The sequence below is a fragment of the Prionailurus bengalensis genome, chromosome A1 (genome assembly GCF_016509475.1).
Source record: "Prionailurus bengalensis isolate Pbe53 chromosome A1, Fcat_Pben_1.1_paternal_pri, whole genome shotgun sequence".
Lineage (NCBI taxonomy): Eukaryota > Metazoa > Chordata > Mammalia > Carnivora > Felidae > Prionailurus > Prionailurus bengalensis.
The window spans coordinates 192078543-192097547 of NC_057343.1; the positions used below are offsets into that span (position 1 = coordinate 192078543).

The window sequence follows — 19005 nt, forward strand, 5'->3', positions numbered from 1 at the left end:
TAGAAAGTTTCATCAAAAACTAATTCAAAAGGCTAAATGTATCATCTGATGTCTTCCTAAGGAAAAAAAAATAGCATCAGACCACATTTAAATTTCTATAAATCTTCTGCTAATTTAAATGGATTTAGAATTAATTAAAAATGTTTTTCAATTGATAATAATGTAACTCAGATAATTAGCATCAAGTAGCATCTAGAGGACATATTTAAAAAAACTAATCTAGAGTACAGACCTAATTAACAATTAGAATAACACTTTATAATTATGCTTTGTTTATAAATGCTAGAATGTCCAATTCATTGTTCAATGAAATTGGTCATTAATGAAAATCAAAATTATTTTTCCCTGGTGTCTCCATGAAGATGCCTCTTAGATGCACTGGCTTTTATGCTGCCTATTTTCTTGGTGCTTTTTAAAGGCCATTCCTGTCCAATATTTAATAACTTTATTCTTTAATTAAAGCTGAACAATACCATACCTTATTGTGCACACTAACTTACACCTTTTTGGTAATTAAGCAGATGCATTTGACTACAAACCTGAATTCTCTCACATCAAGCCTAAAGAGATAACTGTGCAGTATGGAAAACCCAAGGGTGACAAAGATACCATGACCATATGAAGAGACATAGGGCTGGATACCTTCATGAAAGCAAAGAGACTAGAAAACCAGGGAACTAGACTCCTAGTCTAGGAGAACAACAGCTCCATCAGTGGAATTAGGGAAGTGGGTTCTGGAGAGGCAGGGAGGTTGCTGGAAGACACCTAAGTTCAGCTACAGAAGTGAAACTTCTAGAAAGACTTTTATGCAGAAAAATGCAGGCTAACTGCTGAGAACTTAGATTTAGAATTGAGAAGGCGGGGCGCATGGGTGGCGCAGTCGGTTAAGCGTCCGACTTCAGCCAGGTCACGATCTCGCGGTCCGGGAGTTCGAGCCCCGCGTCAGGCTCTGGGCTGATGGCTCAGAGCCTGGAGCCTGTTTCCGATTCTGTGTTTCCCTCTCTCTCTGCCCCTCCCCCGTTCATGCTCTGTCTCTCTCTGTCCCAAAAATAAAATAAACGTTGAGAAAAAAAAAAAAATTTTAGAATTGAGAAGGCAGTTCAAAGTGAATACTGATTGAGAAGGTCATCTGAAAAGAAGCAAGTGTTGAAGCCATATAGAAGTGTGGGATTTCCCACAGAAATGCAAAAAAAGAGGAAAACAAGGACTGGACCTGGAGAGAGTCTACACCTGATGCCAAGTGTGAGTCCAGGCTACTTATACAAGATGAAAGAAGGGTTAGTGAGGGAAGCAGAGAAAAAGTCAAGAGAAAAGTCAGAGACCTGGGAGAATAGTGGGAACAGCAGAGTATCCAGAATCCAAAAAGGGAGGAATTGTTGAAAAAGAGTTGCCTGGTTTTCTTTTCTCCTCCTTGTAGTACTAGTATGCTATGGAGCTCAGGGAAGGTACAGACTGTTGTGATAGAAGTCACATGTGTAGTGGGAAGACTGCCTGGATTCATATCCTGACTCCCTCAGTTTCTCTCTGTGGAAATTTGGGCAAGTTTTACATTACTCTGTGCCTCAGTTTGCTCGTCTGTACATCAAGGTGATAAGCCAGTGCCCTTCTTGACTCTTTGAAGGTTGTTGTGAGAAGCAAATGTGTTTATTCACGGTGATTTGTTTGGTATTTTGCACAGAGTAAACCCTTAACATGTGTTAGCTATATCCATACTGTGACTTTTCTGGAGCAAAGTGATAAAAGCTGAGCCTACACTCAACTGAAAGTTACCAGCAAAGTTGTGGCAAAGTTGAGTGTCTTAGGTCATGGTTCTCAAACTTTGGCATGCATTAGAGCCACCTGGAAGCTTTGCTGGCCCCCAATCCTGAGTTTCTGGTTCAGTAGGTATGGGTGGGGCTTGAGAATTTGCAAGCCTAACAAGTACACTATAGCTGATGCTCTCCATTCAGGGACCCACACTTTCAGAACCACTGTCTTCATGAGTAGAGTAAAAGACTCTACAAATCTGGGAATCCAGTCCAGGCCTTCAACCTCTTTTAAGTCCAACCTGAGAACACACATGCCAGCAAGATTAGTTTCATGTGCACGTGGGTGAAGTAGGCAGTGGAGTACTTCTTAGCTCTTGAAGGCTCTTTCTATTCTGGCCCTTCCTATGTCCAGGAAATCGGCTAGTCGAAACTTAACTGATATATGGATACTTCTGCAAGTTCTCTGCCAATTTCTCTGAGTACTTTCTTTCATGGACAGAGAGGGCTGTGTAAAATTTTAGAATGTGATGGGTCCCCTGAAATCCAAGTGGACCAACTGAAACCATCACCAACATGATGGTTAGCATGTACGGATGGCTTACCATGTGCCACCACTGTGCTATTCACTCTACATACACTTTACCATCCAGTTCTCCCAACTACTGTGACAGTCAAGCATTATCATGCTATGGCACAGAGTAGAAGGATGCCTAGAAAGGTGAAGTGACATTATAAGGCCTTGGCTGATGAATGATAGAAACCAGGATTATTGGCCAGTGTCAACTACAAAACCTATGCTCTCAGCCACTCATCTAAGTGGTTCTTGCCTTCTCTCTTTTCCTCAGTAAAGATGTGCATCAGCAATTACAATCTGTCTACAATGATACCCTTCTCCCTGCCCCCGTATCTCTTCCTGGATAATTATTCTGTATGAGGCATGGCTTCTAATCCCTTTGTCAAACTATTCAGGGTCCTTTGAGTGTGCTTGAGGAAGTCATTGTCCTAAAAACTGAATAGGTGGGTGTGATTATCCAGAGAAGAATTTAAACAACAAAATTTTTATATTTAGGAGGCATGATCTTCTTAGGCTTATTCCTTATTATTTTCTACTGCTATTCCTACTCAACTATCAGTAGAAATAACTGATTTATTTATGTATGTTTCTTATTATATTCATTTATCCTTCCATTCTTTATTTTGTTCCACCCTGTTTTAAATTTATTTTTAAGTGTTTATTTATTTTTTAGAGAGAAAGAGACAGAGTATGAGTTGGGAAGGGGCAGAAAAAGACAGAGACAGAATCTGAAGCAGGCTCCAGGCTCTGAGCTGTCAGCACAGAGCCTGCCGTGGGGCTTGAACTCAGGAACTGTGAGATCATGACCTGAGCCAAAGTCGGATGCTTAACAAACGGAACCACTCCACTCTCTTTGTTTTGTATATGTGGAAACTAAATGTTAGAGAGAAAAAACAGATTTGGGTAGGGTCACTCTAATCCTAAATGTTTGAACAAGGATTCAAATCCAGCTACATTAGACTCCACCATGAAATATGCATCCAGATTCAAAGCTCCTGAGAACTTGCTCAGTCTGATGACTCAAAAAGACAAACTTCTCATTAAGCAGAAAATGAAATTGCCTAAACTTCTCGTTCCACACCATATGGCTGAATCCCAGCTGACAGGAAGCTCATTTCTGCAACACACTAAGCTCATTTCACTGAGTAGGTTGATGCGAGATTTGTAGGGTGGTCATTTCCTAATCTTTTTAGCATTGATAGCAACAGTGGTATTTATCATGATGCTTCCTTTCTACATTTTAACATGAAAAAGCAAATGTTCCTGATGATGGAGAGAGATAGATCTTGTCCTAAATTGTTCTCTAAGTAAAATATCAAAAGCATAATCAATGACAGCAGCAACAACAACAAAATATCCATCTGCTTTCAAATGACCAAAAATTACAATAATCTTCTAGTCCTACTTAACTGTAGGGTGGGGAAGGGGAAAGTTCTTAAATGATACCAGCACAGAGTTTTGCACAGGGAGGTAAAGCCAAAGTATTTGGACATCTAAAAATTATTCTGAATCTTTGAAGATTCAGATTTTAAAGAAGTGAGGTGACTCACAAAGGGCCGAAGAACTAACGGGAGGTACCAAACTCCATTTGTACATAATTATCTTAGCAGGAGATACCATAACTTTTCCCCTGGGCAATTATTTTATAGCTGGTATAGCTAAGTATTCTTTAACAAAAGGAGAGCCAGAAATTTTTGTGTTTGTTTCCTCCACCACCCCCCAAAACGTAGAATTCATGTGGGAAGTGCTATTTCTACAAGTAACAGAGAAAAACATTAATACTAAAGGTTGGCCAAGTTCTTAGAACATATTTATAGGCATTTAGGTATGCTGAGTCTGGAGTCCTTGGGCAAGGATTTCAACTGGTAGCTTGATCTTAGACCATTTTCTTTACTGTTGGTAAGTGTTTGTCTACTTATCTGAAATTGGGACAAATTTGAGGAGGTAGCAAGGTATAGTGCTTTAAAGTCAAGCATGCTGAATTCAAAATACCTGATTAATAAAACATGAAGTCATTTAATCCTAGGGACAACTTGAGATGGTAGGTGTTCATAGTCCCACTGAGCAGTACAGAAAACTGGCTCAGTGAGGTCAATACCTTGCCCAAAGTCACACAGCTAATTGGTGACAGAGCAGGGACACAAGACGGATTAGCTCCAGCACCAGGACTCTGAAACCACCATATTAGACCATTTCGCTGTAACTACAGAAGACTAATTTGTTGTGTGCTCCAATCCAGTGATTGCAACAGTGACACCATAGATATTCCTGCAAATGTTTTCACCAATTAATTCTTGGGTCTTTCCACCAGAACTTCTAATTCAGCATGTCACAGTTGGATCCATGTGACTTTTCAGAAGTTCCCTAGGCAATTCTTAATTTATAACCCAGTTTAGGAATCTCCGTATCATGTATGTAGGTCTTGACTGCTTCTACCAAAACTGCCTGTAAGGACAGTATGTGTTCATGCATATTTGTTGGCATGAACATGTTTCCCCAAATGAAGCTCAGTGTTGGTAGTCATGCCACAAAACCTCCTGACTTGAGAACTTTTCACTGGGGTACCAAATTCTGAGTTTAGGGGGTGGGGGAGTTCATCTACCTTACTTTAAGAGAATCCAGGTAATTGATCTAAATCTCTCTTCAAGGCAACATTTCCGTTTTCTTCTAAAATGTATACATTGGTATCATATCAGTTATATGATCAAAGTTTCCTTACCTAAAACTCTTAATCTCTCAGCTCCTACTACCACTTCATCGTTATCTGCAGAAAAGAGCAATTTTCCAGAAACTGTCTTTACTTCAAACTTTTTGCCATAAGCTTCTACGGCTTTTGGACCTAGAATGGGGGGGGGAGAGATAGAGGGAGAAGGAGAGGGAGAGAGAGAGAGAGACATTAGTCTCATTGCATTCAATTACAAAGAGTTTTTCACAGGACACATGCATCTGATGAGGTTGTGTGGGACTTTAATATAAGTGGATTGTTTTTCACGAGCCAATCATGAAAATTAGTCTTGTGACTCTGGCCATGTCTTGTCAATTACTTTTAATCATGTGCTCTCAGGCTGATTTTAAAGACCATCGTGTCCCTTCTTCAAACTAATGCTTGAATGAGGTTTCCCTTAGCTAACTACCAAATTACTATCAAATACTTGTAGATTTTGGCTTGAAAGTATCAAGGCATAGAAAGTTCACCACCTCTTGAAGTAATCGGAATATCTATGGCCAGCTCTAACTCTTGGAAAGGGTGCCTTTAAATTCAATTGAAGTCTGTCTCGGCCAGTACCCTTAAACCATTGGCTGTATTTGATACCAGACAAGTCTATTTCCTCAGTGTATATAGATAATTTCCTGGCAGAAAAGGCCAGAAAATGTATTGCAATTAATTACCAGAAAGTTATTGAATCTTTTATGCTAGAATTTCACTCAATAAAAAATAAATTTTAGAGGATTTATCATATGGCAACAAATGCTATCTTTGAAGGGAAGCTATTGTAGTGGCATCTTCTGATGGACCCAAATAGAAGTTTAGACATTTATTAGTAAATCAGAAAACTTCAGAGTTTTGGGTACCATGGAAAAAATAAAACAAACTAATGTGTTAGAATTCCTTAAACAAACAAAAAAACAAACAGAAGGCATTGTAGTTTATCTGAACTAGAGCTAACTGAATATCTCAAGTTCAGGTGGCTCTCAAAAGCTGGTCTGCAGAATTTAATCAGAATAACCTGGGAGGTATAATCATCTTCACAGAACCTCACTCAGATCAAAAAGAATTTATCTTTTGGTCCAAAAATTCATAAAGAAAAAAAAATGGAGGAAAGAGTCTAGAAATCTTATATTTTCCCAAAGCTGATCAGGAGATTCTGATAGAGCATTTCTGTTTCAAGTTATTTTCAAGACAGTGTCATTTAATTATAAAAAGCAGTAATGAAAGGGCCCTCAATGCCTTCCAGGTATAGACCAAAGAGAACAAACATGTAGGTGAACAAGTTGAGTTTATTATTCATTGTTGTGATAGAGAACACACACCAGGGGCAACCACTCAGGGCATCTCAGTAAGAAAGACCTTACTATAGTATTTGGTTTTATGTTAAGTTATTTTGGGGCTGAATTTAAGGAAGCAAGGCTTTGCTTTGGATAAGGTGCTGACAGGAAGTGGGTGTAATTTTACAATTGGCATGTTAATACATCTTATCTAGAGGTGGGGAAGATCAGAGCAATGCTAAACCTGGAATGGATAAAAAACAGAAGTCACTGATATTAACCAGGATTGAAGAAGTTCAGTCATTTTGCTGGTTTGGATAGGTGTTTCCATTTTTATCTGTTTTCAGACATGATTAGAGTTGTCTTTGTTTTCTGTTTTGTCTTGATCCTTTATGACCGCCACGTTGCCTTGTCTGGTGCTGATGTTCTGCGAAATGGATTATGTTCAAACAGGAGAACACAGAAGCCTGGCTTATATTGCCAGGACTACTCCTGGACGTCTAGGGGTGTTTTCCTCAACGACAAGACTATCAGACTAAGAATCAGAAGACAAGAATTATGTTCCAACTCTCTCATTTTCTGGTCATGTGACTTGGGGAAAATCCTCTGATCTTTCTGAACCTCATTTTTCTGCATCTGTAGAATTGTACTATCACCATCTCTTCTATTACCTTATAGAAAGATCAAAAGGATCAAATTATACAATATTTATAAAAAGCACTCTGTAGGTGGGAAAGTGCTGCGAAATCATGACTATCGTCATTGTGATCATGACCTGTCACCAAGTTTCTAATACAGTGGTCCCAACACATTGAAAATAATTAATGACAATCACCTCTTAGTGCACTTGCCTCATTCACATAATCCTGCCAATTTGGAAGTGTGATCTCCCACTAGTACATCCACACCAGCCCTCTGACAAAAAGAAGGGCATTGGAAAGGCTCCTGAATGAATAGGAAATGGAAACAGCAGACACAGCAGAGACTTTCTAAATGGCATGGGACCGAGGCATTATCTTCTCCAATGGCCTTCATGCATAGGTGAAAACAAGTGGCAGCAAGCTAAGGACTCTCTCAAGGTCATGAGGTCAGCTAATGGAAGATCTGGGTCTGGAATTGAGCTCTCAGAATTGTTCCATAGAAGAAAAGGGATGTGTGTTTGTCTAGAGAGGAGAAGACAGCTGGAGTCAACACAGGAGGAGCAGTGAGGAGGGGACCTTTTGGAGGATAGGGAGAGGGGGCGTCGAAAGCTACAGACAAGGACCAGAAAACAATCCTGAAAGAACAGGGATGGACAGTGAGGGCTTTTGATTAGGTGATTCTTGGAGGGCGAAGATGCAGGTATCTACTTGGTCATACTGAAGACTCTCTGGTCATACCAGAGGGGGGAGACTGGGTGCCAGGAGGTGAAGAAGTGTTAATGAATGAATGAATGAATGACCTTGGGATAGGCATGGGGTGAGCACAGTTTGACACTCTGGATCTAGTCAATGGCAAAATGGGGGTATGACTGGGAGACAAAACTGCTTGGCCTTTGCCTCCGTGGATCTGGGCAGTTTCATGAGATATGGCCCTGGAGGAGTTGAGAACACCTGCCTGTTTAAAGCAAGTTTGCTCTGAACTTATGACTGGTTCTTGAAACGTTCAAGAGAATGTCCTAAAAACACCGAAACAATCAGATAACTCAAAACACAATTAAGTTATCTTGTTTTTCAGAGCTTCTCAGAACACAAAGGAATTTATCAAGGGCCAGAACCATTTGCACATATAAAGCTCTGTAGTTGGAAGTTCTAGCCAAAACCCCACAGAGCAACTGCTGGCTCAATGGTGCAGATGGCTTGTTCTTTTGTTGATTTTACCTGGGGCTGCCAAATGTCCTGGATGTGGCTAAAATCTTTAAAAACAAAACAAAACAAAACAAACCTCCCCCCCAAAAAACAAGGGTCCTGGAGGAAATGAAAATAGGAAATAGGTCTGGAGACTGCTCAGGAGGTCCGTCAGGGAACCCACTCTTCCTCTCTAGGATGGAAAAAAATCATTATTTGAAGCCCGAAACTACTCCAATTAATCTCCCTCGGTTCCGGGTAATATGTGTCAACTACTTCCTTAATGAATCTCCTACACGGGAAGAACTGGAAACCATCGGGACATACCAGGAGTTTCCCAGTCATGCCAATGCTACGGATTTGGGAGCTGGAAAGGGGCCATCTCGCCTAATCTCCTTTCTCAGCTCCCTTGACACTGAGACTGTTGCCCACTCTGCGGAAGACTTGCCTACAGCTTTCTTCCTTGCAGGCCAGAGGGCTTTCTGTTCAGGCCACTACTGAGAGGACACTAAATCGGCAACAGAGTTGGCCAGATGTGCTTTTACGGCCTTGCCTGAGAACTTAACTATCACTTAAAGCACTCTATCATGTGAAAAATTTACCTGAATTTCTAACATTGGAATTTCTTCTGGGCTTTTGAGACCTTCGTGAGGTAAGCAGGAGAATTCTTGATCCTCAGGATTGTTTTGGTGAACCTGGCTACTGGGATGAGAGCAGTCATTTGTTCTCGGGTAAATATAACAGCAAGTATAAGAGGTTTTAGAAGATCCTGTCTCCTGGAACTGCTCTGTGCTTTCTACCATGTGCTTAAATGTAAAAGGAGAAGCCTGAAGGAAAACTTTAGGGGTGAGTGTGCATATGTATACGTACTCAGAATTATATTTAAATACATCTATCATCTTCTCTAGAGATCATCTTGGAAGGCTCCTGCCAGCTGGTGTTAGAGTGGCTTTTTGCCCATCTCATTATAACATGAGCTATGTCATGCCTCACCCTGAGAGCTCTGGGTAGGTATCTCAGCTTCCAGGAGGGTCTAATTTGGGCAGGGGAGATGGGAAGACAGAAGACAAGGAAGGAGGGAGAGAGGAGCAAACGGGAGAGAAAAAGGAGAGAGAGAATGGAGAGATGGGGGAGGAAGAAGGAGAGGGAAAGACAGAGGCTGAGAGAAATAAGAGAAGAGGGTAGGGGAGGGAAGGGAGAAGGGTGAGGACGATGGAAAACAAGGGTGGAGGAGAGGAGACAAGGAGGGGGAGAGGATGGGGAGGAAAGTAGAGGAATTAGGGGGAAAGCAGGGAAAGGAGAAGGTTAGGAGGGAGAGGGAGGGGAAGAGACACTGACTGAAGAATAGTCATTTGGGCACTTCCAGCTTTATCAAAACAAAATCTCTCAAGTAAACCAAATCTCCCATGGCAAATAAATGGCAAATGATCAACAGGCTAAGTAGGTTCCTTTTGAACAGAGGAATCAGGAACGGGGAGTTTGGATTTATTTCCCTCCTGGAGGCAATTTTCACACATGCTGCTTAAATCATTGCTTACTGAAGCTGTTTATTTAATTATTTAGCATTGTGACTACAGGCCAGATGTTATATAAGCAAGGCCGACAATCCAGTCACACACTGGAACAACATGTTTATGGATTATGGGCTTTGCCGTGCGGCAATCCCTTCCAGCCTTGGTAGATGGTCTAATACACCCACTGGCTGTGAATCTCCAGACATCAGATGCGGTGCTCCTGTGGGGAACAGAGACTCTCTCCCCAGCAAGACTCTGGGCACAAAGCACCTGTTTTCTTGTGGCATGTTTATTAGTGGGGCTCCAGATGTTTTAGTCACAGTTTATGTTTCAGGGCATTTGGGCAACTGGCTTCTCAAAATGTCCATCTGTATACTTCTCTCTCAGCCCCAAAGCCAAACAAATGGCATTTTCTCTCTGGAAGTGTAACAGTGCCATTCAGATACATACCCCTTTTTCCCTTCCACTGGCAGGGTGCATAATGGCTCCTGTTTACTGCAGCCCGTAATCTACACTGGGGGCGTTGGTCGTGCCATTCAACACATTACTGTGACCATAAGGCCCATGTTTATCATTATAATCATTATAGTGAATAACCAATCCTTGTTTAAATTTTAGGAATATGCAGCTTAAAGCCCAGTGGGTGCTTTCCACAACTGTTAGGAGCAGATCTGCTATATTGAAAGGAACCTCGCAACCATAATCAATGGCAGTACATCGGCATTTTGCAGTTGGGTCAGGCTCAAAGTCAGCACCTATCACAAACATGGCATGGATTCAAATTAACTTTAAAAATCCCCTTTATACCTCATAAAGTACGTGCGCATGGTTTTTTTGTATACTGTGCTCTCAATTAATCCAACACAGCCAGCTTTTCCTCCAGCATTGGAACAGAGAGCTTTTCTGTTGTTGAGCACCAGATGAAGCAGCTGGCTTATGTTTAGGGGCCATGTTATGTGAAAAAATAGTTTATTGCCCCTCTAAACAAGTATTGTTGGATTTGCATAAGTTAAATGTGTGCATATGATGAGACTCTACCCTCCAGTGGAATCATGCAACACATGCTACCTTCTCTTTCTCCACTCTAAAATGTCTTAGCAGACATTTCTTTCTTTAGTTTATGTGATATTTCATTCAATCTTTGGTTCTAATGTTTTCTGAGTGCTTTGCGTGGACCAGGTACTGCTACGTTCTTTATTGTCTTACCTGTTATCAGCTGAGTTAGCACTTTAGTCTGGTCATTGAGAATGTTCACTGTAACATTTCTGGCTGATTTGAAGTACAGGGCATTACCCTGTAATAAGAAAATAAGAAAAACACATGAAAATGGCAGATTTCTAAATGAAAAACTGTAACCACAACTCTCCAAGGACCTGAACTGGCTTTCACTAAGTTCTAACTGATGTGTATTTATTTGAATACTCCAAGTGTTTAATGATCCCCACATACATAATTAATTGGAATTCATCCAAAATGGATTTCTTCCAAAGAGACCCACAGAGACCAACACATACTTAAAATAGATTTCCCTAACACACACACACACTCGACTCAGAGATAACCCAGCGATAAAGAGTCCTTTAGATCTTACGACAGGTGTTAGTTACCCTTGGTATACAGAATGATCAGGAATGATCAGTAATCTCCTAATTTCATCCTTTCTCATTTATAATTTCTTCAAAAGAACCATGAAAAATACTTAATGGAGTGCAGAAAACTTGTATAAAATACCTGAGGTCAGCCCTCTGGCACATCCACCTGCTGAGAGAAGCCAGGTACAATTCAGACTGAAATAGTTTCTTTGTGGAGATATTTGCCATATATGTAAACCAGACCTAGGAGATGTGGCTTCTCTGAGTAGGCCTCTGCCTCCCCTTTCTTGTTCCCAAATTTCTCCTCCTTCAGATATTTTGTGCCTTCATCCAGTTTTCCTTTGTCAAAAAGGGCACCCCAATCCATTTCCACACTGTGGAGGGTATTTCTGAAAATGACTCAAAATAGGGGCTGGCACACTTTTTCTACAAAGGGTCTGATGGTAATATTTTAGGTTTTGTGGGATGTACAGTCTCTGTGGTAACTACTCAACTGGTAACTGCTGTTTTGGTGCAAAACAGCCATAGACAGTACACAGACAAATGGGTATGGCCGAATTCCAGTAACACTTTATTCACGGACAGTGACATTTGAATTCCAAATAATTTTAAATTTAACATGATCTCACTGTGTCATAAAATATTGTTTTTCCTTTTCTCCCCTGATCATTTAAAGATATAAAAAATATTCTTATTTCACTGGCCATAAGCGAACAGGCAGAGGGCCAGATGTGGCCACAGTTTGTCGACCTCTGGCTTAGATGTTCTCTCTTTCCTGGAGTAAACTAAAGCCATAAACTGAAATATGTTTGCTGCCAGAACATGTCAGTATCCAGATAGTTGTTGTTAGAAAAAGGATGTGTGTAGTCATTCTCATTGTTCTAAACCTTTGTTACCACATGGCACTTATCTGCCTGAAAACTCTATAACACCACCATGCATGAAGTCCCAAACCCAGAAAAACATTGTCCCCAGAGCTGTGCGGAAAGCAAAGATAAGCAAGACTCCTCTTTAAAGCCTTAGATTCTAATGGGAACAATACGATGGGCACACAAATAATACCAGGTAGAGAACAATACAGATAATTAAGGAGCTGCGCACAAAGCCTGTGGGGAACTTTCCTGAATGGTAAGAGTATTCATAGTTTGAGGCTGTTGAGTGGGAAGCAAAGATATTTGTTAAAGCTTAAGCTGAGCCTTGAAAAGACTATAGATAGGCTTCACCAAGGTGAAATGAAAAAAAACGAGGTCAAGGAAGTAGAAAGGTTGTAGGATGGTTGATGTCTTTTTCCTTCTAAAGCAGGTGGGGTATAGGAGAAGATTCATGAGCCCAGCCTAGCACATGCATGTGGCAGAGTGGCCGGCCAGTGCTGACAGGCAGCCTCCATGAAGGCATTCTTTCCATAGACTGAAGATCTGAAGTCATGGTCTCCATCACCCAATCCTTTGTGGGGGATTCCAGTGAATCAGTGGTTGCCCTGATGAAGAAGTCATCATCTCTCTCCCCCACACTAGGACAGGAGCTCTTGCCCAAGGTGAACTTCTAAAATGGATAATCAATACCCATATCCCACCCAGGCCCTGAGGAAAGAACGGTTTACCTTATTTTTAAAAAGTTTTTCAATGTTTATTTGAGAGAGAGACGGAGAGTGAATGGGGGAGGGGCAGAGAGCGAGGGAGACACAGAATCTGAAGCAGGTTCCAGGCTCCAAGCTGTCAGCACAGAGCCCAATGTAGGGTCAAACTCAAGAACCATGAGATCATGACCTGAGCCAAAGTCTGACACTTAACTGACTGAGCCACCCAGGGGCCCCAGAATGGTTTCCCTTCTGTTTCATCAGGGCAACCACTGATTCACTGGAATCCCCCATAATGACTTAAGATTAAAATTCTGCCTAATGGTAAACTTTTTGCTTTGTTTTGTTTTTTGATTAGGTAAGAGAAGAAGAAATTCAATATTGTCATAGGCTTCCATCTTCTGTCCATTACATAACAAATATTAGCCTCAAAGAGATTCTTTGGCATTGCTTTTGGCAGTACTTAAGAGTTCTACTTAAAACTTAAAATCAACTCAAGTAATGTAAGGATTCAGAACCTGGAACCCAGACAGGAAGTTCTATGTTTTTAGAAGTTAATGTACTAATTCTTCTTATATTCAGCAAGCTGGCACTGAAGAGAGGAGCTACCTGGAGTGAGAGAACAGGATAGACTCTGTTGCCACTGACCAGTGTGTGACCTTGAGCGAATCACTTCACTGCTCTGTGGTTCATTCTGTGCATTCCCCACCACCAACATGGGTATGATCAGCAAGCTCATGGCTAACAGACCTGTGTGCTCACGATGCGCTGCACATGCAGTAGAAGCCCTGAAGTCAGCCTGCCTAATTTACTATCCCTGCTCTACCACTAGCTAGTTAGGCTACTCTAGGCAAGTTACTTAATCGTTCTAAGCCTCAGTTTGTTGTTGTTGTTTTTTTTTTTTTTTTTGATATGTATAATGGTGCAAATATTATTGAAGTATTAAAACTCACATATTACTGAAATTATTAAATTCTATATGTAATTATTAAAACACATGCGGTCCAGTGCCAGGCACACAGTAAGACTTCCAAAGTTGTTGCAGTAATTGGGGGAGGGGAGAGGGAGGGAATGAGGCACGAGCAGTAGGGGAAGAAAGGAAGGAAGGAGAGGGAAGAAAGGAAGGAAGGAGGTGGGGGGGGTGGTAAGTGGGGAGGGTAAGATGGAGAGAAATGAGGAAGACTGTCCTTTGCATTACCAATCTTCACAATCCATCTGTGCACTGAGTCAGGGGCTTCTTCCATTTCCAGCAACTTCTGTTTCCACATGTCAAAGGATCTCCCTATATGTGGCTGGCTCACTATTATCTTCCAAATCCCAATTTCTCAAATGCTACTTGCTTGCCCTGAATGTTATTCAAACAATTCCACTGCAGAAAAAAAAAAAAATCTCCCAACAGCTCTGCTCAAGGTTTATAACCAGAGATACAAGAGCCACCCATTCCTTTATAACGCCATGTCAAAATATTATCATTTAGCATTAATTGTTCTAATACGCTAAAATCCTGGGAAACACAGTCTTTGGTATGTCATGGTTTAAACAAAAAGCCTCATTCTAGCCTGGGACGTGATGCTATAATCCCCCCTTCCATATACCTGATAACAAAAAGATTACCAAGTAAAATGCACAAACCAGCTAACAAACTCTGAAGCAACTCTTGTGGCAACTGGTCAGTGTGACTTTTATTTGGCTGTCCCTGCATACTGACACCCAACCAGGAAAATACCAGCCACTGCAAAACACTGGGGTCTCTATAGTATTAGAACAAGTAAAGGAAATGCTCTCCTGTGTCCTTCCCACTCACCACTGCAGCCTCTGGGCCTGGGGAGGTTAATTTCTGCCACAGAGGAATCTGCTCTGGGGACTGGTGACTTTCACTAACTGACTTCAATGCAACCATCTGAGGATAAGGGGCTTGCAGGAAACTGCCTGCGGGTCCCTTCTGCTTGGCAGAAAAGAGTGTGGCAGATCCATGGCTTCTGATGAAGATAAGAGCTCTGGACCAGGTCAAGTCAGTCTGAGGCCAGTCAGCCCTTCATTCTTATGGACACGGGATGAGACTGACTGGGAGATGAGGAAGGGAGGTGAACAACCCTTTTTCCCATATAGGGAGAGGACAGTCTACATCAGTACTCTCCCCCATATAACTATGCCCACAGCATTTTGATGGAGACGGATCACCTCTGTCTCTCTAAAGCAGAACATGCAGAGCAAAATCAAACCTTTTCTTGACCATCCAAGGCCACTGAAGCGAACATTATTTGTTCTCTGATGTCCTCAGGGGGCTGCAAGATGCACGTTTGAATGCCAAATGGCTCCATTTTTGAATGAGTGTATCTTATTTTTTTAAATGTATTATTTATTCTTTACCAAAATGAATATGAAATGTCAAATATTATAAAGCTTATAATCAAAGAGCAATGGCTTATACCCCCTACCACCCCCAGAGCTTTCAATTTGCCAGAATGCTCCTTCATGTATGTCTCTTCCCATGGCCTGAAATAGGCTTCCACCATATCTCTTGATTTATCAACCTTTAGACATTATCCATTGGATTTCTGCAATCATATGGACTCTTTCATACAACTCTGGTAAAATCAATATTCAGAAGCTACATTATGATTACGTGTGTACTGTCCACAGCTGAGCCAAGTAGTATTCTTTAACTACATGTCCTTTGCTGTCTTGCACATTTTTTTTTCTTTTCCTGGAGACAATAAATGCATCATTTAAAAAATGCTTCTTTTTCTAAGTTTTCTTTTTTCCTCCTTCTGTTTAATCCCTTTTCTTTCTTTCTTTCTTTCTTTCTTTCTTTCTTTCTTTCTTTCTTTCTTTCTTTTTGCGGGGGGGGGGGGAGGAGAATATCCTCAACTTTAAGATCCAATTTTTCTATTGATTTTTATTTATTTTATTCATTTATTTCACGTTTTTAAAGTTTATTTTTTTGAGAGAGAGACAAAGAGACAGAAACCGAGCAGGGAAGGGGCAGAAAGAGAGGGAGACACAGAATCCAAAGCAGGCTCCAGGCTCCCAGATGTTAGCACAGAGCTTGACATGAGGCTTGAACACATGAACCGAATTGTGAGATCGTGACCTGAGCTGAAGTTAGATGCTCAACTGACTGAGCCAGAGGCATCTCTTCTGTTGATTTTTTAAAAACACTTGTATCATCATACTCATCATTTTCAAGAGCATTTTCTTATTCTTTGACCCTTCCTTTTTATGCCATCCCTTCCTTGTTTGATTGATGCACTATTCTCTCTTACATGAGAATAAAAAAAAACTGGTTGGAAGCTGTGTGCTTCTAGATGGGTGAACCTTGCCATAGGGTACAGTAGTAGGGGTTTGGCTAATTCAATGGAGAGTTTCCAGATGTCAGTACCAGTGGGCAGTCAGTACCCGTGACTAATTTCATCAAAGAATAGTTCTCTAACTCCTGCCAGGAAACTGGTGGGTATAACTTTTGATACAGGAGTTCTGAATGTCAGAGGGGAAGAGGTCTGGGCATTTTGCTGTTCAGGGACAGACTTTCAGTTAAACCTGATTTCATGCCTTATTCCTGACTTCATATGACCAGAGGTCCTCTGGTCAAACTTTCTAGAAAACAATCTTCCTATCTTCTGTGAGGTTGGGAAGAGGTACTTATTACCTAACTGGGTCAACTGGGAATAGATGGAGAGTCTAAGTGTATGGTCTTTATGCAGATTTTTGACCAGTCCAGGTGCATTTTGACTTCTGTGGGTAAAGACACTGCACTTAAAATACCTCATGGATAAGGGGCCCTGTCCCACTCACTTCACAGAGTGACTTTCAATCCTACAGGCATGTTTAGCTCTCATCTACCCTCTTTCCATCATTCTGTCTCCATGGTTTCCTCTCCCTTTCTCTGTGACCATGTACATTTACCCCTTTTCACTTTTGTTCTCAATTTACTGTATTTTTCAGTGGGGTTTTTGAATGAAACAGAGACCTACCATTTCTCACTGCTGTTGTGTGTCTACCTCTAGAACCACCTTCTTAAGAACCATTAAATTCTATAAGTACTATTGCCTTATTAAAAGGAAAGCAGGTTAAAATTGTGTATAAATCAAGAACAGGTAGTCTCTGTCCAGGACTCAAAAGCTTTCTTAAATTAAACATTTTACATACACTGTGTGAGTGCCTACAACCTATACACTGTCCTATGCCCGGGAGAATGAGAAAGATACGGCCTTTATCTTTGAGAAAGCTCCTCACCCAGGAGAAGACTGAACTGATGCAAAATTATCATAACAATGATGTGATATCACTTCAGTGGAGATCTATCCTTTCCTGGTATAAAAGGCAGTGATTTTAATACATGCCTTTGATGGCAGCTGTATCACCACAATCAGTTCTGAAATGATATGGCCTCTAGAAGTTGCTTCTCTTGATAATCTTACATGGTAGTATATTTTCCTTGCTCCCTGAGGAGCTAACAATCTGATCTGGGAATTTAGATAAACAGAGAAAACCATAACACAGAACATAAGCACCTTCCATGTTCAGGGAAGGCTTTCCACTCAGTGCAAAGTTCAGAGAGGGAAGGGACCAGTGTGGCTAGAGTTCTGAGGAGTCTTCCAAGAGCACAGTTCACTGGCTTCTGTATTTTAAGGGTGGTCTGCAATAGCACAGATTGCATCCAGTGTTAACTTAGTTCACAGGGGAGTCTGGCTCTTGTGGAACGAGGGTTCAGGGTATGAGCTTTGGAGTCAGACAGATATGGGCTTGAATCACAAGCTCTGCCTTTTTTTGCTAACTGTGGGGCCTTAGGTAAGTCATTACATTCTTTGAGCCCCAGTTTCTATGCTTATGAAATTAAGTTAAAGGCTACATATAATAGTGTTGAAATGAAGATTAAGAAAGACAAAACATATCAAGTGCCTTACATAATGGCTACCAAAATACTTCATTAACTATAACAAAAACTACACAAAACCTACATGAGGAGGGCCCCTTGAAAAATAGCTGATTCTAGGACTGAGGCAAGAAACATACAAAAAGAACCTGGAGCATCCTGTAGTGACAGAAAGAAAGGAAGTGCTGAAAAAAACAAATAAAAAACCAAACAGAAAAAACACTTCTTAATCATGGAAACATGTCAAAGGGACACAGGAGACAACTGAAAGTGGGTGTAATGGCCAAAGCTGAAAGAATTTCAACAAAATAATAGGATGAAGTATTGAATTATAACCCAAACACACCTTTCCACATAGCCTCTATGGCTAAATATTCACTAAATTTAAGAATAATTGTAGGAAATTCAGAGTGATAAGTGTGTAACATTCATAGTGATAAATGCCTACATCAAGAAATATAAAAGAAATCAAATAAACAATCTAACTTTGCATCATCCATTAGTCCAGACTGATAAAAATAAGTGACTGAATAGATAAATGTGATGGAATAAATAAGTCTTTCATGTATAAGAATTCCAAACAATTTTCACAGTTAACTATGTTAACTGCCTACTCTTTAAAGGTGACTTTCTTTCAACGAGTACAGGATGGAATGGAGAATGGTAACTTCCCAGTGGAGAAACTTGACAAACACTGCCTCAGCCAGGGGGATCCAGGTCAACATCAACAGTGATAAGCCACGTTGATAGCTGCACCTCTGATAGAGGTGAAGAAAATGATGCTTTACCTCTGTGGCCTTTCTCTTCAAAACCTGTAACACCCACCTAATAATGAGGAAAACACCATATGAGTCTCAGTTGAAAGTCATTTTGTAAAGTACTTAACCAGGACTCTGCAAAATTGGTAAGGTCATCAAAACCAAGGAAAGTCCAAGAAACCATCACAGCTAAGAAGAGCCTTTTGAAGAAACAATGAAGACTAAATGTGATACGGTACTTTGGAGAAGACCCTTGGGCATAAAAAGGACAGTAGGTAAAAACCAAGGAAATCAAAATAAAGAATGCACTGTAGTTAGTAATAAGGTATCAATACTGGTTCATTAATTTTGATAAATATACCATATTAATTTTGGATGTTAGTAATAGGGATACTGTGAGGTATATAAGAACACTCTGCACTATCTTTGCAACTTTTCTGCATATATACAACTATTTTTTTTAAGTTGCAATTTTTTTGAAAGCTATATTAGGCTGCCAAATTCTAAGATCCAGAACTTCGGGAAGAGACCTTGGGAAGCCAGCCAATCTCTGA

General features: G+C 40.7%; 1 protein-coding gene across 3 annotated transcripts in view; it reads right to left on the reverse strand.

The window, feature by feature from the left end:
• Nucleotides 1-19005, reverse strand: part of SGCD (sarcoglycan delta) — a 564070-nt gene that overhangs the window by 141341 nt on the left and 403724 nt on the right. For 2 of the 3 annotated variants that reach the window (XM_043597493.1, XM_043597487.1), the window contains exons 4-5: nt 10856-10943; nt 5042-5161 (exon numbers count right to left, since the gene is read on the reverse strand). In XM_043597493.1, the coding sequence (XP_043453428.1) occupies nt 5042-5161; nt 10856-10943 (208 nt within the window). The remainder of the gene's footprint in view (nt 1-5041; nt 5162-10855; nt 10944-19005) is intronic. The other variant, XM_043597502.1, reaches the window with a different exon arrangement.